We start from the raw sequence: 24,243 nt of genomic DNA, 5'->3' as shown, positions 1-24,243 counted from the left end.
CCGCGCCCGGCGCTTGGCTGAGCGACACAGCGCTGTACTAGGGGAAAAAAACTGCTAACTGAGCTTTTGTGCGCGCTTTATTCGAGCGGTCTGTGCATTACCGTTTGTTTTGCTTTATGATGGGATGGTTGGGCTGATCTCATTTTTAGCTCTCCATGAAAGCCTGTTATATTTGCTACTGTAGGTATGATGATATTCTGATCAATGGACTACCAGATTGGCGACAGCCTGTATTCTACTACAGGCGGGTGAGAAAAATGAGCAATGCTGAGCTGGCATTACTCTTGTTCATTATACTCACAGTGGGTCATTATGCTGTGGTTTGGTCAATCTACCTGGAAAAACAGCTGGTAAGTATTGGTAATAAATCAAACTTGCTTCAGTTATTAGCATTGAGTTCCCCGCTAAAGTTTGCATATTGTAGGGATCCCTACCGCTTCCCCCGTTTCGAATTTGACATTTTTGTATTTTAAAATTATTACATTTAAAATGGTAATAAATACAGAATGAGATATTCAGCGTGTCAGAAACGGTAATCCCAAACCTGTTTATCGAGAATTGGTAATGGATAAGAGATGGTTCTTAGGTTTATAATTGGCAGAAAGAAGGAGAATAAAAGCTCTTCTGTCATTTATTGATGCAGGGTCGTATGTTCCTGTAGTCATGTTTATGACTTTCCTAAACGTTACTTAAAAATAACCAGTTTTTTATTCATTTAGGAGTCATCCTAGCTTTGCCTTTGTTCTTAGCTAAATGCTTTATTTTTTGGTTTTGTTTGGGGTTTTTGTTAACGTTGGTAAGCAGCGCAAACAAATTTCTGTTGGATTATTTTTGGGTTTTACATCTAAAAGTCTGTTGCACTTATCAAAGTAGGAAAAAAAAAAACCCACACTAAGCATAACTTGAAAAATACTCATACATTAGCATCTATTTACTTTTTTATTTTCCACTGCATTATTGAAGTTGATGAATGAGAAAGGAGGCAAGTTGAATGCTTTCTCCTCTTAGAAAAGTTTGATTGCTATGGAGATACACATGAGTGACAGAACTGGACTTCATGTGTGTTTAAAGACTGGATACCATGGCAACAGTTATTGTTAAGATAGATCATTTTACTTAATCATGTAGGACCCCTAGATACATTTGCATAAATGCTACTCTAATGTTTACCCTTCACAGAAGAGTCCCAGTAACATTTGTGGTTTACATGTTAATGATAACCTGTAACTGTAGTTCTTTCTACATCAAGGATGAACTGCTTAGCAGAAAAAAGAGGGAGAAGAAGAAAAAAACGGGAGGTAGAAGTGTGGATGAAGCAAAACTTGCTGCTCCTGAAAGAAATGAAAGGTGGGAAGGAACTTGTTTTCAGCATTTTGAAGCATTTTAGCAGCTACCGGTTTTGTTTCTTTCTTTTCTCCTTGCATTTTTGAAGTATTTGTACAAGAGATCGATCTGCAACATTCATTTCTGATATAAAGCATCCCGTTGTCAGTGTTTGTGCAGTTTTTAATGGCGTAAACAAATATGTGGTATTTACTCAACAGATGAACAGTAAGGGAAATACTAAGGCTGAATTCTGGACAGTGGAAGGGCGCTGTTCCTCCGAGTTGGCTTTTTTAGAAGATTTTACTGCTTTTTCTGTCTTTGAAGATTTTTGCTTTTGGTTAAAATTTCTTCATTTATTTAAGCTTTAATTTATCACCATAACGAATCAGGAGTTTTTATGGGGTTTTTAATGCATGTCTGATTTAATGCCTTTGTCTGATTAACTTGAAAACAAGCGTGTTGGTGAAGGCTTATAATGCTATTTTTCAGTTAAGAGACGCATAGGGAAATAGTGACTTTCAGGACACTCCAAAAGATACCACCATTTCTTCTATTGATTCATAGAAAGAAATAAAGGGTTTAAATAGTTCACACAGCAGGGGCATGAACTGGATCAATGCAGGATGGAGATCAGAGACCATTCTGCCTGTCGTCTTTCCTGATGACATCAGTGAGTAATGCTTCAGCGAACTGCAAATGACATTAATTTTTATGTATTGTTTTGTTTATGCTACAGTCTTCATATCTGGTTGTCAGCACTTGTGAACACTTGATTGAGGCTTGAGGTTTTGTGTTTTTTGTTTGTTTTTTTTAAACTCAAGTGATTATGTGGCTTATGAATTTATTTTCTTGGAAGAAAAGCCCTTTTCAAGATAGTAAACTACAGAGATAATTAGAATTTGGGGGTTGTGTTAAGTATTTTGAAATAAATGTTCAGAACAGATCTTTTGTGTTACGTGGCTAAGCACTGTCTTACGAATTGGCAAGTGCTAATCATTAAAAAGGGTCATGGAAGAGTTCTGAAATTTTTGGGACAGTTTGGAAACTGTGTAGTAACAGTGGAAAAAAACTCACAATTTTGTTTGGCTGTAGAGCACTGGACAAACCACAGTGGCATGACTTACTTCCATGCAAGCTGGGAATATGGTTCTGTCTCACTGTGAAAGCTTTGCCTCAGCTATTCCAGGTAAAGTACTGTAACTTTAAACTATTAAATTAAATTTGTTGATGATGTTATGCATGATCGTGTGTTGCACTTGTTTATATTAATTTTCTGGCTCAAGTTTATAGCTCTTATACACATATATAAAATATATAATTTTGTATAATCTATATAAATATATACATATTTATAAGTATATAAAAGGTATATGTATATACGCACACATTAAAAAATATTTGGAGATAATTTTAATATAATAAATGTATATAAATTGTGAGCATATTAAAAATTACATTATTATGTTAGGGAATTCAGCAGCACTTTCTGCTGGACACAAATGCAGGAATTGGAGGAGGAGGAAAATATATGCAGGCACCTATAATACAAATAGCAACATCTTTTAAGCAATCAGTTAAAAAAATAATGTTATCTCAGATAGGCAAACACTGTGTATTTAAATTTGAGAAGGCAGTGCAGTTACTTCTGACTGAGTGAGCTGATTTTTTGAAGTGCAGCATAATGCTAGAAATTTGTACCTGAAATTAACAAGGTAGAGTAAGAAAGTTATGTTTGTAATTTAGATACTTAAACATGGGAAAGCTGGCCACAGCTCTGGTTTTGTTTTGTTTTCTTTTTAATATGAATACAGTTTATTGAAAATTCAGCTGATGTTCACCAAGTATGGTAAAAAATGCCAGTTATCAGAATAACTTTTGAAATCTCAGATGCTCTTGATTTCCCGTGTTCACATCCGTTTGTTTTTAGTTCACTTCTGACTGATGGGTATAGATCAGGAAACTAGGGTGGATTTGATTTGGTTCATACTACTAATATACTATTAATGCTGAAGTGTAACTAGCATAAATATTCCATTTGTCTGATTACAAACTGGAATTCTTTCATACAATTCATAACTCCTACTCTGTCAGCCAAAAGGCTTGTAAAGCTTGTGCAATAAGGAAAAGTCTGGTGTTTCAGCTTCTATTTTTATAGCCTATAACTTTTCCTGCAAAGAGATGCGAAATTAATATTCCATCATCTTTTAAATGTTTCATCGGGACTATGCGGTTATTTTGTTAAAACAAGCTTTCTTAATCTGTTTGCATGGTTTAAAAGTAAAAATGACTGCATAATTAAATCAACTGTTAAGCTTTGATTTTCATCCTTGATTGGGATGAGTTAGAAAAAAAAATTGCCAATTGTTGCTGCCACGTTTTCGAAACTTACTTTATAATTACAGTACTTTTCCTTTTGCTTTAATTGCTAAATAGGCACGGTCTTAGAGAATATAGTAACAGTCGTAAGGATTTTTAAAATAAGATGTCTTATAATGTTTCTAAGCTGTCATTTTGTCTATTTCATCATCTTGATTTAGTCTGCTAGGCAGTCAGTAGTAGGGGTTTCAGATTTTCTGTTCAAAAAGCATTTCTGCTGGACTGGCCAGAAAAGGTGATGTATTGAACTTTGAAGACACTTAGCTGATCACTCTTGCTTTGTATTTTAAATCCATTAAATTAATGGTAGTGGAAAATTAGGTGTCCAGTAACTCATGGAAAATGGGAGACCAGCAAGCCAGGGATGTGGTGGCAGAGGAAGCACAATTGAGAGGAATTCAGTGCTGGAAGGTTTCTGAACAAGCAGGAAGCAAAGAGACAGGGTTCTTGAGTGAGTCGTCCCATACTTAAATAATGCTGCTGCATAATTCCAGGGCTTTTGTTGTTCTTTAACGTGACCTGCCATATATGTAAGTGAAAATGCCATGAATTACAAGTAAGCTTCAATATTAAGAACTTTCAGCATTTCAGATAACTGAGCTATTGTAGTTAATTAGTTAAAAATACTTAAGAGAGTATCACCTCTTCTGAAGAGTCGTGATAGCAGTGACTTTGTGTCAGGTATGAGAAGAACAATGCGGAAGAAAATTTTTATGTTCTGCTTAGCTGGTCAGAGAGACTTCTGGGCTCTTGAGTTCTATTTAAGGATTTAGCAATAAAATATCTGTGTTCCTTCATACAGATATCCTCTAACGAATGTAAGTGCCATTACCTTCTGTAGTACACTAATGTAGGTTTGAGACTTCAGAGTATTCGAGGCTTTAAGGGTAAGTAAAATCACTAGAGCAAGTTAGCTAAAAGGTGGATACCAACAGATACTGAGTGCTAGTTACACATGCTAATTATTTATTAACAGACTGTTATGAAGTTGACATAAGGGTATCTGCTTCAGATTCTAGATCTTTATTGGGTTAATCTAAATGATTTTTCTCTAATTTAAGAGCCAATAAGTTATTTTCAAAGTTGGCTTTCATCCACACGCAATTAATGTAGTCACAGAATAAGTTCTAAAAATATCATCCATATTTAAATATACCATGATTGGGAGTCAAAAGGCTGAGTTTTAGCAATGCTTATAACTAGATGTAGTTTCTGCCACTGAGTTTCATGTTCCTCAAGACTTTCAGTGAGGAAGCAGTTCAGCTATTTCAAATGAAGAAAACAAAACAGCTGTCAGCATACACAGAGATCTTCTCCAAAGTAAACTTTTTTTCTGTAAGTAAAGAAAAAGTCAATTGAAACTTTTTACCACTTTTCTAATGGGTTCATTTTACCTAGCTTCCATCCCCCCTCCCCTCCCCCACCATTAGTGTGAATATTCTTCTTAGCACAGCTCTGAGGATTCAGGTTGCTGAGCTTCTGCCCATGCCTGACTCTCATTTATCCAATTGAGTGTCTTTCTCCTACTTCCCCTCCTCCTTCAAAATGTCAGATTTCAGAAGGAGGCACTTAAAATAATTAAGGTAGGCCTTTACTGAAGAAAAATGCTTTGTTTGCATGCCCCTGTGATGGCCTATGCCATTTTATTGTAGTCTGCATTTTATGTCAAGAAACTGGGAGAAAAATGAGTGAGAGGAGAATGAGAGAAACTCAGAAATGATTGTTTTTTTAACTGTTGACAATTGTATTTTGAGGGAAACTACATAGGTTTTTATATCCCTGCATTTAGTGTAGTTCAATTTCAGGGTGAAAACAACATCTTAAAGCTTATTTCAAGAAGTGAAGGGAAAAGAAAACATAAATGTATCATCAATCAAATATCTGTGATGGGAAAGAAGTATTAAGCTGAGAGTAAATTACATTGGCTATTACAGATTTTAATTCTTCTAATGAAGACACAAGAAAAAGATAGAACAAAGAATGCAAGTTATTTCTAGGGTCATGAGAATGACCTGGAAGAAGGCTATTTACTTAAAAACCAAAAAACTCAATAAAAAATGCTTGTTGGAACTGAACGTTGGTCTCACAAAGAAATAACACAGCTAAATATAGTGTGCAAGAATTTCAGTTCAAATGGTGCATGTAATACAGAATAGACAGTTTTGTTAATTATCTTTTTTCTTTGTGGCAGAAGAGTCAAGTGAAATGCAGTTTATTCCCAAAATAGCTGATGAGAGGTTTTTTTCCTTTGGATGTGCAGACATACAACTTAAGAGGTGGCATTTCTTAAAAATGTTCTTAATTATTCTTCACAAAATATTTTCTCCCAAAAACTGAAGATAAGCGTGTTTATTTGCATTGCTGACAGCTGCATTTCTTCCAACTTTTTGTGGTGAAGCTTAGTTACCAATGTGCTTATTTTTACACCAACCAGCACTAGGATATGGTTTTTATTAGTTGAATTACGTTCCTACTGTTGTTAGGAGAGTAATGAAGCAGGAAGTGTTTTTGTTTGTCTCGTACAGAAATTGATTCTTATTAACAAAATAAACTTCCCTTTTATCTTCTGTCAGTAGTAAGGTAGGTGTATTGCAGACCCTATCTGCTTGCTGTTGGAAGAGCTTCTGGTGACTCTCCAGCAATGAGAAGGCAGTTCATGCTCAACATGTAGCTGCAGTGGGTACAACCTGGCTAGATTATGAACAAAGCTTTCAGTTACAATTGAAACTTTTGTTTGTAAAGACCTTTGCATAGTATGAAGTAAATTAAAACAAAAAGGCCAGTAATTTATTTTTATGTAGACTACCAGATGGTAATTACTGTAGCTGATTTAGTAGCCTGGAATAGATTCAAACTAGTGACCCAGAGGTGTTTAATTTCTTGGCATTTTTTCCTCAGGTTTTCTTTTAATCTGTGATTACATTTCAACACCTGCTTAGAGATGGTTCAGCTCTGGCCTTAAACGGATTGGCAATGTGTCATTAAACTCAAGAGGCTTTGCCAGCAGGGCATCTCCTTTGGCAAAGTTAGCTGTTAAGCAGGATTTGATTAGGTCAGCAAACATTTATGTGGGTTGGTTTTGTCTTCACATATGACTTTTACATAAAATCAGAATGTGAGATTAAAATAAAATTTATTGAGTTTAGTTACGTCTGCTTTAAAAAATAGATTTTTGAAAGGATTTATTCAAGTGCCAATGTTTAAGCATCTCCATAATAACCAAAAAGGTTACACAGTTTTGAGTTGCTGCAGCCTAACGTACAGCACTGATGTTGGTATAATTTGTGGGGAGTGAGCAGATGCAGGATGTGTGGCACGAGTGATTGCCCATTTGCTCTGTTTCTGTCTGTTTTGCAGCGGTTGGGAGAACCAAAGTAGGGATGAAGCTCTTGACCCTGAGGTCAATTAGAAGCTTAGATAAAGGTCAGAGGAGAGTGGATGATAAAACAAGTATTCTGGGTGTATGCAAGTGAGCAAAAATAATCTACCTCTAAATGAGTGCTTACTGTCTGATATGCGGGTGAAAAGACGTGCTTTGTTGCATAGGATAAGTTTGAAGTGAACGTAAGACACAAAATAAACTTGTCTTTCTGCATTTTGCTGTGTTGGCCAGTTTTGCTCTCCTCCTTCAAACAGTCCTTTGGTGTATGCCTGCATATCTGAGCATTTTGGAAGAGTGTAGCTTGTGAGTGCAAGGTGATGTTGGCTCTCAGTGAATTGGGCTTTTCTGGTGGGGTATGAGGCTTCTGTGGGCATGAATGGCGTTCCTGGATAGGCCTTGCAGTTCCCCCTTCTGGCTGCCTTTGTTTTCTCACTGTGGATCTGGAATATCCATCAGATTCTGCATTAGCACAGCCTGCCTCTGGTCAACTAGTGCATGTGACGCTTACTTTGACTGTCCACAAGCTATACACAGCTGTGGAGCTTGCCCACACCTGGTACTATTGCAAGGTCATAGCATAATTTCCTGATTAAATAGAACATTTATTTACTGTTTTACCTTTGAGTAAACATGTAGAAATTACAAGTAATTTAAATCATGGTGTTCAGCTCTTTTTTTTTAACACTACTTGTTGCCATAACACTTCATTTGAGATTATATAAACCCATGAGAAAGCTCTGTGGCATGATAACGGGCATTTTTATTGCCAAGAAATAGCCAACTGAAGGTCGGATGGTGATGTAATTTTGATATGACTACTTTATCATCAGTAGTTTTATACAAATGTTGTCCTTTCTGTGGCTGTTGTCACTCTTGTAAGAACTGCACCAGAACACTGTGCTCAAAGACAAAAACTAGTCCACAAACTTCATGCAAATATCAAAGCTGATAGATTAATTTAAGATTAACTTAATCTGAAATTTAAGATTAAGATGCAGAGAAAATTATTTAAGTGTACCAATTTTAAATCTGCTTGTAGCAGAGTTTCCAGTTAACTGTAAATTGAAAGCTAGAGGTGCAGGTTTTTTTGTGTTAATCCCTCACTCCAGAGAAGTTGAATGTGAAGTTGGTTCTATCACAGAATCTATAATGAAGATTCGCATAGGAACAAATAATGCAAGTTGTTTCCATTTTTTGCCGTATTTCTGTTAATCTGTTGTCTTTCTGAGGTAGACCAGAAAGTGAGGAAGATTGACTGGAGGAAAGAAAACCAACACCAACGATCCTGCCCTCCCCCCCCATACAAACGAACAAACAAACAAAACCTCATCACCTTCCTTCTCCAAAAGTCAAGAAGAGGGCAGAGCCACTGAGTCTTATTCAAAACCGAAGATTTTGGTTACAGGATTAGAGCAGTTTATTTATATTTTAGCTATGTTAGAAAAACAAACAAGTAAAGAAAAACCTTAAAATCCAGTATCGAGAATTTCTGTACATAGTTCAGTAATAAGTGCAGCTTTGTCCTGGCAATCGCAGACGTCTTGGCAGGAGACTCACGTTTATTGACTCATATAGAGAAAAAATGAAATACAGTAATTTTACTATATCCTTAGTTTTTATTTTTGATTAAAATATTGAGAAAATGTTAATGAATAGTTTATCTGTCAATTTCATTTCCCATCTGCAGTACTTTCTGAAATTTTTAGTTTAAAGTAAGAGTGGTCACAAGAGCTTCCTATACAGAGCAGCCGGCATATGATTTGGGTATGTTAGCTGCACAGTTACGAAACTCTAAAACATTCCTTTCTCATTCCGTTCCTTCTTGGAAAGTGACTATTTGAATCATAGCCTAATAATCCAGGCTTCGTTATTCTTTTTGCTTGACTACATGTATATTACTGCTTTGATGGTGAAGTCACGTATTTGTGTTCTGCTTTTTTTTTTATATATATATATTTTTTGAGTACATCTCACTCACCTGCAAATGAGAGCAAAATGTTATAATGAGTAGTTAAGTTGCAAGCTTTAGTTAGAACAGTTCCAAGCTTTGTATTTGTATGCATCTGTCCTCAATCCCCTTCTACCTCCTGAAGAATCAAAATGATCCTTTTCTCATGTTTATTACCTGTTGAAGGTGAATTATACATCATGTACAAAAAAAAAGAAGATGCTTTAGAAGGAAATTCATTACTGAGTCTTAGGAAAGGAAGGGTAGTTTGGAAGTGGCTGTGTCTGCATTGCCACTGCTTTTAGGGTAATTGTGCGTTTATTTTGGCCCCAAAGTATTTGTATTGAGACAAAATGATCATTTAAATTTATCACTTCAGGAAAGTAAAAAATATGAAGATAAATCTGTTTTGAAATTCTCTTCCAACTAAAACTAAATATGCTTGAAAACTGTTCATTTCTTAGACTGGAACTATTGAAAATGTGCTTACTCATGTAAAAACAGAAGTTTTCTCCAAAGAAACTCCTATTGTTATGTGTTCTCCAGAGTTTATTCTGTTGTAACTTTCCACGTGTGGTATTCATATAGTTTGTGTCTGGCTAAAATCTCTATTCAGGTATGTCTTCCAATTTCTCTTCACAACCTGTAGAGCTATTTCTTGTGCTTTGGTGAGAAGATTTTGATTTTCAGATCTCCAGAATCCACTTTGATTCATTTTTGTTGTTTTGCTCTATATGTATGTTATTATACATGCTTCAAAATGCTCAGTATCCCTGTGGTGTTTTTTCTGATTATGTTATCAGATAAAATATATGATTAATAAGATAAAAAAAACCAAATGTTGCATTTGTTACCTGCATATTACATCATTTCAGTGAGAATCCATTTTATATCTCTAAAGCAGCAATACTAGTAAATTTCATTTGCGTGCTTCTGACTAGTTTTCTTTGTTGTTCAGCTATTGTGTCTCATTTTCGTCTGAGCCACATTTCCAATTGTTCTGTGATTGACATGCTGGAGAGATTGACAGTTACCCCCTAGTGCCTGCTGTCTGGAGATCCCACAAGCAATAATGGATCTTACACCAGAATTTAGCATCAAATATTGGCTTTCAGTGTCAAATGGGTTAAATTTAAATGCCGGCTAATTGTAGCCATTTTGAAATCATATCCTTAAACAAAAAAGCATTTTTAGATATCAGTAATGTCTGAGTCCTGTGTAGGCCGCACAATCCAAATGTCTCAAACTTGCAGAAGAAGTTAACCATTACATTGGTGGCTGTTTCTGTTTTTTAGCAATGCAAATAGTCCAGATCTGGAGAAAACAAGGAAAGTTTCCATATGTGGCAAGTAAACCAAGAAGAGGCCCAATACTGATGCTTCTTCTGTGATTCAATGTTTTAACATTCAAAATGAATGTACTTATTTTAGGCCTTAAAACCTAATGTAGCAAATAGATCTACATGTTTTTAGCCCTGCTTCTACTGAAAAACAACACCTCTTCCCCATCCCCCCGAGACAATGCTATAAGCATGTGAGATGCTATGTGCCAGAGGGGAGAAGTTATGTGAACTTCTAAAATCTCTTCTGTGCTAACAGTGATCTCCTACATAATCTTGGCAGAGTATGAATTCTTGTTTCCCAAACACAAATGTAAAAAGAGGGAGTAAGATTTTGGAAGAAGAGGAAACCTAATTGTGGAATGCTGTCTTGTATCAGTGGGATTTCTCTGAAACATTGTGGTGCTCTGCTCAGAACATAATTCTGTCCTCCTTGTTGCCCCACAACCCCAATGTGACTTTGAAGAAATAGATGTATAACGCAGTATAATGAAAAGAACAGTTGTGTTGCAGTATCTTTTCAGTAATCAGTGTCTGTGAATAACTTCTGCAATGAGATACAGTAGTAATGGCTGCTTAACTTGTTTTTAAACTTGTTTTAATGAGAGCAAGCTTTATTCAGATTTATGAGAAGGTAGAGGAAATTCAATAAATATTTACCAAGATTTACAATACTTTCTACATTAAAATTTAGGTCACCTTTTTAATTCATAAGGTGGGTCTGTGATGGAATAAGAGTAAATGAATGACTGTAAGGAAGTAAATTTCAGTTATTCTAACCATCTAATTGATTTTGATGTAATACAAGTAATATTCTGTCTGACCAAAAGGGATTTCAGTGTTTATATTATAGTTTCATTGGTTCTGGATGAATAGAGAAATATCTTTAACTAGGAAGCAAGAAAACACTCCGTACTTCTTAATTCAGCAATCTGGTTGCTCACGTGTAGATGGCTTTCAACACAAATCTATAATTACTAATTCATCAGATATTGGAAATGTTTATCTTATTCCAAGATTTGTGACAAGACTTCTAATTTTATGTGTAAATATGCTAAATAGATTTTAGATTAGAATCTAATTCTTGGGAGAAAAAAGGAAGGAAACTCAGTTTTCATTTTTTAGCACTTTAATAGCAGTTTAAAAGATATTTTTTAAAAAAGGAGTATGTTAGTGTTTCCTTAATGAGTTCATGGTAAGAAGATTGCTGCCTGGCATTTGCCTTGGTTTGTCCTGCACACACTGCTCTCGTTAAAAACTCTGCTTTCTTTCCTGAACTTCCAGGTTGCTGATGTGAGTGAAGTGAGTGCATGCACTCTTAAAAAGCTGTAGGTAGTGATCAGAAATGTTTTCTTAACCCTTTTCTTTCTTAGGTTCTCAGTAAGCATCGTAACATTAATATCAATGCTGTTATGTTAAAACTCTTATTACACAAAAAGTTCTACATTCTAAGCAAATAGTTTATGTACTGAAAAATCCTGTATGTTGAGGAAGTAAATGTATCTTAATGTTTTTGGGGGAGGTTAAATGAGAAATTAAAACAGAGCCATTGCAATAACTTGTTTGTATAAGGATGCTAATGTCATTGCAACATTTTCTTAAAGGATGCCAGACAATTATATGTAGAATATAAAGAAACAAAAATGAAGGAGAAAGAAGATGCCCTGGCTAAGGCTGAACTTGAAACACTTCAGAGTGAGTTTTTACCACTGTCTTAATAAACAAAGATGTAATGTAATCTACCTACTCAGCGAGATGTATGTGAACGAATGTTTTTATTATCTTCTACAATATGTGCTTTATGTATTTCTGTACTGCTGTTAAATTTAAATGAGATTTTAATTTTGTGGCTGTAATTTCACAGTGTGCTGCTGGCTTGCTTGTGTGGAAGCACAAACTGAATTGATCTTTAGGTACTGTCCAAAAAAGCATGCTTTGCTAGAAATGTTGCTTTACAGGAGAGGGAAAGCTCAAAAGCATAGATTTTGAAGTATAAATTTTTAAGTGACCTCTGCATTTTCAGCCTTGCTTCGTTTTTTTTCCCCTGTAAATAACCATTTAAAATAATGTGTTTTGTGTTTCTTTTATATAATTTAGTCGATTTTCATAATACAAATAGAAAGTGAAGTTAATTTGAATTTCCAGAAGCGTCTGTGCAGTCTTAGGAGAGGAATTCTTGCTGCTGTGGAAATAAGTGTCTTAAAAGTTTTTTGTACTTTTATAGAAGAACAGAGAAGGCAATTAGCATTAGATTTTTGTTTGTGTTTTTATGTGCTTGCTTTATTTTCTGTACTTAAGTGCATGCTTTTAAGTTCTTCTGTTCTGACAAGTTCATTGAGTCCTCTGTAGTAATTTACTAGCTTTGAGTATGCATAAGCCTTTGGGCACTTAAAATACAGCTGCTTTATTTATATTTACTAAATAGCTTGATTTTATAAAATTGGTAACAAGATGCAGCTTCAGCAATAATTCCTTACTTAACTGTAGGTAAATCTTATTTTAAGAAAACAGGTAATATTTAGTATCTCACTGAATACTGTGGATCCTGGCCAAGTCTACAAGGATGGTGCATTTAGTGCCTGCTGCGAAGGTCTGCAGCTATATTTGAGATACTGATCAAAAAATGGGCCCTTGAAATGGGTCTTGACTTCAGTTATGTTAAAAATTTGTTAAATTGCCAGATAGTGATGTATTGCATTGTTCAGCATAAATGGGATGCATTCTTCATTTAAATCCACGAGCTACTTTGTATATATTATTGTGAAAGGATGCATTTTGATAACAGAAGTACAAATGAGAGTGTGAGGTCATTAAAATAGTTCTTTGTGTGTTCCTATGTTTCGCTGAATTGCCATTTGTGAACTTTTCAGTGTTTCTTCTCTGTGCAGATCTGGCGGGTTTCATGTGAGAGTTCCTGCTTTTACCTCCTCTTCCGTGTGCCTCTGCCATTCTTACTCTGAGAGGTGTGGGTTTGCTGCCTTTGCCCCCTCCAGGTCTCCCATGAATTGTTGCAGAAACATTACCCTGTCCTCTGTCACACCAGGGTGTTACCTGGCATCTGACCCTCTGTCTGTAAGGAGACCTGGTGTCACACGTCCAGAGCAAGAGGAGAGATTAGTTAAATAGGGCATAGAATTAATTTGGTCAACTATAGCAGTGCTATTGCTGGGTAACAGAATGAGGCAAAAGTTGCTTTTTCTAATAGAAATGATATTTACAAGAGAAAAACAGAAGATGCATCTATGTTACACCAGAGGAAAAAAACAAATACAAAATAAATATTCTTTTCCGGAAGCCTGCATGCAAAGCATCTGCTAACATTGTTTATTTCATTATATTGTTCTTCATTGTCCTCTTTGTAATAGCATAGGTTGTAAATCATCAAATGTGCATTTGGTGATCACTTGTCCCCATTCTTAATTCTAGAGGCAGTGCATGGAGTGTGAGTTCCTAATAACAGTTCCATCTATCTAATTGAGTAAATGCATCTCATGCAGATTAGCAATAGCTGCTTTACCATGCTTGTTTTTTCATGACCTAATTGCTAGTTTACCCCCATGTCTGTCTGCTTTCCTGCTGAAAATGTTCAGTCATCTGTAGGCGCCTTGAACTAAAACCAGAGAAGGGTATCAGAGGAGGAAAACACAGTTTGCCAAGTAGAAGAAAGAGGATGATACTGAGATGTTGTTAAAGTGCTGTATTTGGGAAGGAGGGTGAAAAAGCATTTTCTTGGTAAATAAGAATTGTGCATAATTCTGACTTATTTTGGCAGTACTTCTGTGCTATTTATCACTTCTCAGTTCAAAATACTCATTACTCCTGCATATAGCACCTTTATAATTTACCTGGCAAAATACAGAAAGTAATAATACAGACTTTATTTCTAGGAAATACATTTTTTCTGTGCAACTACAGGTATCTGTTTTAGCCACCAAAATAGAAATGGTTTGCCTTGCATTTTTTTAATGTCCTTTTTACTTTTGGGTACCAGAACACAAAATTTCTCTTAAAATGAAAGTGCTTTAATTAATATAACTGTTACCTTTTCCCTTTCCAGTACTGTCACACTTGCATATAATCTCTGCATCTGGCAATGGTAGTCTTATTTTTTTGTAGTCATGAGATATGAAACAGAATATATAGGTATATATATTAACTGAACCAGCTAATCGTTAAACTAAAGATGTAAACATACAATTGTCAGGACAGATGACTCTGCTGGTTTTTAAACTTAAATCACAATGTTTCGGTAGTTATCAAGACCAGTTCTAGCAGTTGTACTGGCTGCTGTTGGAGTATGAAGTGCTTTCAGTGGCATCCATTTTGGTGGAAAATACATGTTTTTATTTCCTTATGCTTAACTCTGGTAGCACTCTTTATTTTCTAACCTTTCTTTTCCCTGCCCCTCGATAGGAAGGTTATGAATATCACAGCGTTACCCACCTAGTTGATCAAGGAAGGCCTATTGATGTAATCTTTTTGGATTTAAGCTCAGCTTTCAACACTGATTTTCACAGTAGCCTTCTGGACAAGATACCAGCCAGCATACAGCTAGACAAAACCATAATGCAGTGGGTGAGCAATTGACTGATGGGTTGGACACAAAGGGTTCTAGAAAATTTGTTTGCATCAGGCTGGCAGCCAGTCACTAGTGGGGTTCTGCAGGGCTCCATTTTGGGACTAGTTCTCTTTAAAGTTTTCATCAGTATTTTGAATTCAGGACTTTGAAATGCATACTAGGGCAGCTTGCATATGATGCTAACTTGAGAGGATCTGAGGTCCCTTGGTTTGTTCAGCCCAGAGAAGAGAAGGCCTCGTTGCGGCCTACAGCTCCTCACGAGGGAAATTGTTAAAATAATTAATTTTAGTGTTATATAGTTGAATCTTAATTTAACAGTGGATTTCTCTAGCTTTCAAGTTTTTATTATTAGCATTTGTCAGTGCTTAAAATAAGAACTTGTCTTTATCTCCAGATTTTCTTTATATAAAAGTATTTCTTTAGCCCTAAATTTCCACAGCTTTTCTGTACTAAATTGTTTTCCAGTATAGCTGCAGATGTGGACCCTGGCTTTGTACATAGTGTTCTAATATTTGCCATCTTCTGATTATAAAATCACATTTCTAGTGTTATCAGTGTTCTGTTTACAGGATCTCAGATTATATTAGCTCCCCAGCTCTAATAGTTCATTTCTGATCACGTGTGCTACCGTACCTTTAAGCTCTTGCATCAAAGGTTCCCTGCACACATTGCATTTAAGTGCAGATATGGCCTAAGGTCCTAAGTTGTGTAATTTATTATATTGATGATCCAAAATGCTTTTGATTTGAATAATCCCAGACTGTCAGCCAGTTTCCTGTTCCTAAATCTTACTGTAGTTTTTACTTACCTGTGAACAATTTTTCCCATGTTTATGTAATCCAGCCATATATTTAAGGTGACTTTTCATTTATTTCCAAATAATTGATAAACATGTTGTATTTTATTTAGTATTAATCCCTGCCAGGATGCTGTGTTCACATGCCTGCTCAGCAATGAGCTGCTGACAGCAGGTTCAGAGAAAATTATTTCATATAATGTGTGCTTTTTTTTTTTTTGTTAGCGTGGGTGTGAATGTTCTGATCACTTAATTGTTACCTCTGAAGCCTATTTATGGCAAACCAAGTATCATCGATTTTACTGACTGTTTTTGCAGGCCTGCCAAAGGAATTCTGAACTTGCAGCACAAGTGCTTTTTCCAGTTGTATCAGCTAGTCTGTGTGATGCTTCTCTGTGCAAAACTTGCTTCAGATTTTACAGAAAACATAAATATTCATCTTAACAGACAGTTTTTTGAGGTTTGCTTGAAAGAGGCACGTGTTTTCCATTTTTTGTTTGTTCCAAGGCAGATTAGTTAGTTCTTAAATATTAGATGCTTAATCCTAGCCCTTTCTTGTTATTGGATGAGGTATTTGAGGAAAACAAGGAATATGGGGAACAGCGAGTATTCAGAGGAGAGGTGAAAGGCATCAAGCCCTTGTGGGGCATTTTTGTGAAGCTGAGGACATATTCATCACTAAGGATGAACAGCTTTTAGTCTCTTTGCTCAAAAATAAGCTAACTTCTTGGTCTCTGTGCAACACATGTATTTATGTGACTTTGATGCATTCATGTAATCCCATTGATTTTATTATGAGAACAAAAATTTTTTTTAAACAGAAGTATTTGCCCCATGATTTCAATATAGAATTTCTTTGCTCAGTTTTTTCAGTAGCAGTCTAAACTTTAGGCCAATGATTTTTCCAGACTTTTGGATCTTTTGTATCATATATGACTGTGTTGCTGTACATGGCAACTTAATTTTTTTGTGTCATGTTTAAGCAAGGGAGTATCTTAGTGACGTGCCACAACAGTGCTTGCTATCTGCCCGTTTGTTCTTGATGATCAGCACATGGGATTAATGGTCATTATCCTTGCTTTCTTGCTGAGAGAGGGAACTCCAGCTTCATCTCTCATAAGTTCTTATAAGTTTCTCATAAGCAGAAGAAAATTGGGTAATTTGTAAAATTAGGATATGGATTTCTGAAAACTTTAAAAATACAGATTTCTGATAACTTTTATTAGAAAGGTGCTATTATTACATGGCACCCTCAGTCCAAAATGCTAGGTAATTCCTTATTGTCTAGAAACGACAGCTGGTAGATCCTAAAGCAAATAACCAGTGGCCAGATACTATTAATTCTGCCACTGATATAGTAAAATTATGTGTTAACAAGGCAGAAGGACTAACAAATCCAAATTATCCACAAGTCATTCATCAGACTTCAGTACCTGAATCACTATGCCATAAACCAACAGAACATTTAGCCATTTCTGGAATAATGCAGAAGGCCTTTGGAAGCAGTGAGTACTGTACAGGTAAAACAGTTAGCTAATTGTTATGTGTTGAGGATACTATTGATGGGTGTGTTGTACACTGTTTGAACATAGCAGACAAATGCTATCTCTTTTTGTAACAGTGAGAGTAAGATATTCATTTACTCTCTTGAGCTTGAAATCTGTCTCTGGTTTTATCAAGACCACCCATCTCCACTGCATTTAGTTGCGTGAGCACTAGTAACTCTAGTCATAATTCAGGTCCACTGGGTATTGGTGCCCACATGGGGCATTGGGGTATATTTGGGTCTGATAGGTGCATGGTCTAAACCCAGAGCCATTAGGAAATGACTGTAGTAAGGAAATACCCACGCTTCAAAATTTAGTATCACATCTTAAGATGCTAGTTATGGCAGCAGCATCAGGCCCAGTTGTCCATCAGGTCTTAGCTGATACAGGATTCAGCCTTCTAGGCATCATTTATTGAATGGAAAACTCAATCCTTATTCTTTTCAGAGAAAAGCAGCAAGTCAGGTCAGGAGTGTCTTTTGGTCTCCCAGCTGAAGTGCTGATAATGAAAAGATAGTGTAGAAACAGATAGATTTTCCTCCTAGGTGTCTGCTGTGATTTCTGATGCTCAGCAGAATTAAATTTCAGTGATCTGTTTTTCTTTCTCCACCTGAAAGAAACGCAGTGCTCGGTTCCTTAAGTTGAAGCTTGTGCATCATTGCTTCTGAACAGCATTCTTTGTAAGTGTGCATAAACCAAGTTTTTACTGGCAGTACTTGAAGCCCATTAAAGTTCCAGCACGTCTTGATGTGCCATTGTTTTTAAATCATAAATACTCCCCGTGTTTATCTTCAAATAGTAAATATTCACCTGGCTTTTGAAAATTCTGAGTTGAAACTTTTCAGTGAGTTTTGGGGAGTCCTGTGTCAAAGGTGCTGCAACTTCAGTTCTGGTCATTTTTTTAAATTCAGTACGTATGACAGCCATGTGGAACATAAAGGATATGCTGAACTCTTTCATCTTTTAGTATCTCCGTGGAAGAAAGTGGAGACAAGTTTTTTAATTCTAATTGAGTTCTTGTTTGGGAATATACAGCCATCTTCTCTAGGTAAGATTTCCCTTTGCTTTGGTAGTTAAAAACACAGGGATGTCTTATCTGCTTCATGTCTTCTCTCATTCATCTGCCTGAAGAAGGCCTAGATGCTGGCCTTAATACTGGATTTTGAAGTGGGATGCAGTGCCCTTTGGAAATACCGTTACAGAATTACTTCTGTAAGTGAAAAAGGAGCCTAGGTGACCTGCTTAGAGACTGGGCTCTAAATTTTGACGTTAAAGTTAGATGTATTCAGGCTTTAGCTGTTTGCATCTTTTGTGAGGGAAAATTAGCAAACAGTAACTTACAGGGTGCAAAATACATGAAAAATCACTATCAGTGTGTTCACTGTTACATAATTCCATGTGACCACTTGTGGTTTTGCAGGATTGAATTACAGTGGTGGAAATTGTCATTTAAGGTAACTTTGAAGAATATTTGAGTTGATATATTTGCAGTAAATAGTTTGTGAAGTCGTTGTTTCTTGTCCTTGTAAACCTGAGCACTGACTTCAGAAGCTGCTTTGGAGAAACATGAGATAACAGTTGATTGATATGACTTGGTTGTAAAAAAAATGCCTTTTGAAATAGGCAAAAAATTTTGCACCAGTATTGTTGAGACTATTCCTGCTCCTGTCACTGTTTTTGTAAGTATTCGATTCCCAGGAGTGTGTTTGTCAAGTCCATAAAACACATCCCCAACGCTGTCCTCTTATACATAGGACTGTTAAGAAAGGAATTCTCTCTTGCTGTCTGGGTGGAGCAGTTGTCCTCTTTAGGATTTTTATTATTTTTTTTAAAGGTGTTCATGAAAAGCAGACTTTTTTGTCTGCTTGGGAAAAGATTGGGGTATGGTTGCAAAGGCAGGTAGATGTATGCTGTTCTTTTAGCTCACTGCTGCCGCGAAGTCTGGTTCTTCTCTTTCCTGCCCACCTTGGCAGATTTCTTTTTGTTTAGAACATGAAGGGGTAAATTCCTACTGGATTCATGAATTGAATTTGTTTATTAAATGATTGGATGGTTGTCAAAGCAAAAAAAGGAACACATGCAGTAGGGAGTAGAAGGGTGGAAGCAGCACAGAACTGCTAAAACTGGAGATGGGAATAAGAAAAGGGAAAATAAGAGCCAATGCTTTGATACACCCAAGGCTTCTGTGTACTTCTGGGTGCTCTAACTCTTTTTTCTTTCTGATCCTCTTATTTCCTAGAGTTCTGGCAATTTTCAGTCAATCTTGAGGATCGTGTAGTATAGTAGATCTGTTTTCAGTTACTGGATTTGTAGTTGTTGTTGTCCCTTCTTCCATGGTGTCCCTTGGTTTGCTGATCTGGAATACTTCATGTACTATTTGAAGGACAGTGAGAAGCAGAAAAGAGTTGTCAGTTTGGGTAATGAGGTCCAACATTTAAATATTCCTAAAGGTGTGATAACAGACCTATTTGTAGTTAGTGAAATCTGAGAACAGTGAAGCTATCTGCTGGCTTAGAAGCTTTTACACAACACAGCTAACCATAACGTAATACAGAACTGTCTAAAAGTCACTTTTCTGCCTTTGCTGTTTTTGTTTTAAAGCTAGCAAGACTTTGGAAGTCTTGTAACTGCTCACTGTGCTTTTGCTTCTACTAATCTTAATTGTCAGATGGTGTAGGAGTTAATGGAGCTAGCTGTGTTTTTGAGGCATTCTATATTTGGCACTCTTTAAGTCATAGGTGCAGGTAGAAGAGGTGCTAAGAATATGCATGGATATTTAAAGCAATAAAACAAATAAAACAAAAAGCAAATAAAATGATTATGCAGCTTTCTAAGTTATCTATTTTACAAAGAAGCTGAAGACCCTTCCAAAATGGAAACTGAATATAGCATTCAGAGTTGAGGAGCTAAGCCTGCTTCGGAATTATACTTCTCTGCAGTATTTGAAGCGTTACTTTTTCTTTTTTCTTTTGTTTCTTTATAGAGGAGAAGAAGCCTAAAGTCAAGAAACCAAAATCTGAATTTCCTGTATACACTGTTCTGGAATCAAGTGCGTACATACCATCCTATGACCATGGAGCTTCTATTGAAGAGATCGAGGAACAGATGGATGATTGGTTGGGAAGCAGGAACAGAGCACACAAAAAGAAGGCAAGTTCAAAATCTTTAATATTTCAAATGTTTTCATTTGCTTGCGTCTTAAAATGGGATGTTGTAGATACAACTATATTTGTATATAGGTGAAGTCTTGAGAAATTTTAATTGTTGGGTAGAGATTGTATCTGTGTTCAGTGTAATTTGTGTAATGATACTGGAAATATTATCAGAAGATGTAGTTAATTAAATCATGTGAAAGTTCTCTATGGCGTCTAATATAAATAGTAATCTTTTTCACTAGAAATTAGTAGAAGATAGTGCTGTCAGGTTACCTGAGGCTTGTTTCTCTCTCAGTTGCAGTTAATAACATTTTACTTTCTAGAATAGATTCTTCTCTGTTTAAAAAAAGGGTTTTATTATGTTCTTAGTATCTATGTGCATCACTTTTTGACTGTGAATCTCCTTACGTATTTTGTACATTTGACCTGACTTACGATATGATGTGTGCCTATTGTTGAGATTCTTGCTCCTTAGAGGTCAGAGTTCTTACTGGCAGCTACTGTAATTAACTTCTGGTAAATTTTATTAAAACATACTGGCTCAAGGATGTATAGTTTTCATCTCAGTAGTGAGTTATACAGATGGCAGGAGAAAATATGTTGTAAATTGGTCTCCTTACTTGAAAATCTGCCTTATTCAGGGTGACCTTAGGGCAACATGTTGACTTCAGCGTCAAAACAGTGAAAGAAGTTCCTGCTGTTGTCTGTTTACTGAGTGCTGAAGATTTTCTTACTCTGATTTTTTTCTCAAGCCTGTAAGAAACACTGTCTCCATTTTTAGCCAGACTTTTTTTTTTACTAAAATAATTTACATTTTGCATATCAAATTTAATCATCTGCCAGTGTCGTATTCCTAAGCTTCATGACTTCTCAGTTGCCAAGTTTCTTGCTGTGTATTTTTTGTGCCTATTCTCTTTTTCTATCTTATTTTTCATATATATACATATGTATGTATATATGTATACATTTACTTTTTCTTTTGTATTTCTGTAACAAATTTTTTTCTCAAAAAGCTCAGTTTTTCACTTCTGTGTAAGGAACTGGAACTCTGAATCCTTACACACTGGAGCATAGTCACACCCACTTTCTCTAAGCAAGAACTCCTGTCCTTAATTCTGAGATAAGCTGACAGGGAGTTAGGAGCTGATGTTTACAGTCATTGCTTTGTGTACCTTGATGCAAGCAGTTTTTATGGCTGGAGTCTTTCCTTGGATTTCCATGGAAGCCTTTCTTTGGATTTTCATTGAATGAGACTGAGCCTATTCCATCTATAATTTTGCGCCTTCAACACAGAGTGAGTAGAAATTGTCTTCAGAGACACTGGTAAGGGAACAAAAGTTGCATGTTCATCCTTTCAGACATAAGAGTCACAGAAATGAAAACATCTTATTAGAAGGTATGTAACCTGTTTTTCTGTGCTCGTTGGTGGAGGTTCAGTGTTAAAGCTGATAACTGATAAAATTGACTCATGAGCTTACTTTTAAAATTACATTCTGTTGCAAATGGGGTTAACGTTTTAGGGACTGTTGGGCAGTTTGAAAGTATACTGTCTAGGTAAGATATTTGACCTGAACAAGCTGTGATGAGGTGTGCTTGACAGCTAACAGCTAAATTGCAATGCAGCATTTGCTATGGTAGTACTGAGCAGCAGATCCATGAAATGTACAAGGAATTAGAGAATGTATGCTTACTGGCTGTAGTGGCCTGTAGGAGCCACTTGTATTTCAATACGAGGGTGTTTGTGTCATTTTATTTGTAATAGGCTCGCTGGGAAAATGACTGTACCACAGGTGAATTGTTTCTGACTGTCATTCAGTGGATTTTCTGTTTTGGAAAGATGTGTTTTCTTCTGCTACACGTCACAGATGTGAACATGGAGAACATTCCCCTCCTTCCTCCTTCTGTCACTTCTTTCATTGACATATATATCAAGTGTGTGTAATATTAGTGTCTAAGTTTTGCTTGTACTAGGAATAAGTTTCTCTTCCATAAAATGCATCAGACTTTTTCTTGGGGTTATCATGCTTCACTCATATGAAAGCTTGCTGGGTTTATGGGGCTTTTTTTCCTTATGTTAGCTTAAAGGTGTGTACTACATACAGTACGCCAGGCCAGGGAGCAGTTACCCATGTGAAAAGATCAAACTGGCTTGATAAAATAGTATGCTACTATGTCATCCATCCATGAATAATGTATTGGAGTTGTTGTCCCTGATGTTCCTATCCCAGGTCTAGGTGATTATGTCTGGATTTATGTTGTCCATGAGCTTCTTTGCTCTGTTGTCATTTGGTTCGTTAGTGGAGTTACTCATTTGTTTGGAAAGTACTGTATCATGCCAAATGCCCAGTTTGAAAGACTGTATCTGTGCTCTTTGGAAAACTGAGTTTATGAACTTAGATGCAATGAAGCTGTATAATAGGAAAATTCAGATTTTTTTTTGTTCTTCAGCAGTAGTCTGGATTTTTCTCTGATGCACTCATCTAAGAAGTAATGCCATAGAATGGATGAACAGAAAGAACAGATCAGCAATAGAAGTAAATTTTGAAAATAATATATACTAAATAGGAGAGGTTGAATAGGTTGGGTTTTAGCCCAGAAAAGCTAAGCTGCTGGGAATAACTGGATGCATTGTTTTTCCAATCCATTCCAGGCTGTTTTAGGCAGAATGGTAATCGCTTCCTTACAGCCTTTCACAAGTATATGCAAAGAAAGATTAATTTAAAACAAGAAAATTTACATTCAAATTTGGAAACGAGTAGGGGGAGAAGTTTCACTAGAGCATGTTACCTTCACCATGTTTGAAACCTTGTTTCGATTGCCTGATCTATTCCTGAACTACTTGTGTTGAAAACAGCGCGAGCAGACTGGATTGTATTGGAGAGCGTGGAAATGGGGCACTGAGACTCCTGAGACTTCTTCTATATGAGAAATCTTGTTCTTAGCTAGTGTTAAGTTGCAAATTCATGTAACGCTGTTGACGCTATTCATGCAAACTGCAGGACTCAGAGCTGAGAGGAATTGCTAAAAGCTTACTCTCATACCAGCAGCAAATTCTTTCTGTACTTTTAAAAGTTTTATTCCTAAAGCTGTTTTCTTTGGTTGTTGAATGTTAATACTTCCAGATTAGATCTTCTTTCAAGTTATTAAGAGCAGATAAGTATCTACATTTACTTAGCTTGGGCTTCTGATATTTATTTATGTCACCCCAAATGAACTAGAGTTAAGTGTTCTGTGTATGCTTGTTAAGAGTTAAGGAAAGTGAAAAGTTTCACCAGGGCTTCCTTCTTGGTTGCGTTATTTTGTTAGACTCCATTTATTAAGTATTGCATTACTTTGTAGCCATTTAACCCTTCGTTTTCCCTGGAGTGACCTGTTAAGTAGAGATAGAATTAAAAAAAGCATCTGGATATGTTACCTTTGAACTTGTTCTGTCCTTTCTACACATGTTCATGCGAAAATATATATATTTATCATCTCTGGACTCATTCTATTGATGAATCATTTCTAAGTAATTTCTCTCCAAGTGGGATTTCTCTCATAATCTTCATTCTGATCAGATTTTACATGATTTGTGATGCATGTTTTCATGAGAGTTCACTGTCTGTGTGAATAATGTGTTGATGCTGCAGGAAAATCTTGGCCCCTGAGAAATCAGTGGGAGGTTTATCATGGTCCTGAGTGGGTCCAGGATTATAATTCCTTTTGGTTTACACATTCCTCATCTTCTCCCGCTGGAATCTACTCTTTATTCATCTCTGAAGATAGGATTCCTAGTTCTTCCTCAGTGAGGGATGA

The 24,243-nt window shown here is 36.1% G+C and overlaps 1 protein-coding gene across 3 annotated transcripts in view; it reads left to right on the top strand.

Moving 5' to 3' along the window:
* Positions 1 to 24,243, top strand: part of DNAJC1 (DnaJ heat shock protein family (Hsp40) member C1) — a 109,339-nt gene that overhangs the window by 44,044 nt on the left and 41,052 nt on the right. For all 3 annotated transcript variants that reach the window (XR_011902945.1, XM_072330367.1, XM_072330366.1), the window contains 5 exons: positions 185 to 350; positions 1,250 to 1,347; positions 2,419 to 2,512; positions 11,976 to 12,066; positions 20,277 to 20,443. Coding sequence is in view for 2 of the 3 variants with exons in the window: in XM_072330367.1 (XP_072186468.1) it covers positions 185 to 350; positions 1,250 to 1,347; positions 2,419 to 2,512; positions 11,976 to 12,066; positions 20,277 to 20,443 (616 nt within the window). In the remaining variant the exon portion in view is untranslated. The remainder of the gene's footprint in view (positions 1 to 184; positions 351 to 1,249; positions 1,348 to 2,418; positions 2,513 to 11,975; positions 12,067 to 20,276; positions 20,444 to 24,243) is intronic.

This window comes from Excalfactoria chinensis, chromosome 2 (assembly GCF_039878825.1).
Source record: "Excalfactoria chinensis isolate bCotChi1 chromosome 2, bCotChi1.hap2, whole genome shotgun sequence".
Classification (NCBI taxonomy): Eukaryota; Metazoa; Chordata; class Aves; order Galliformes; family Phasianidae; genus Excalfactoria; species Excalfactoria chinensis.
Note: the sequence above shows the minus strand (reverse complement) of the source record. Positions and strands in the feature narration are given on the sequence as shown.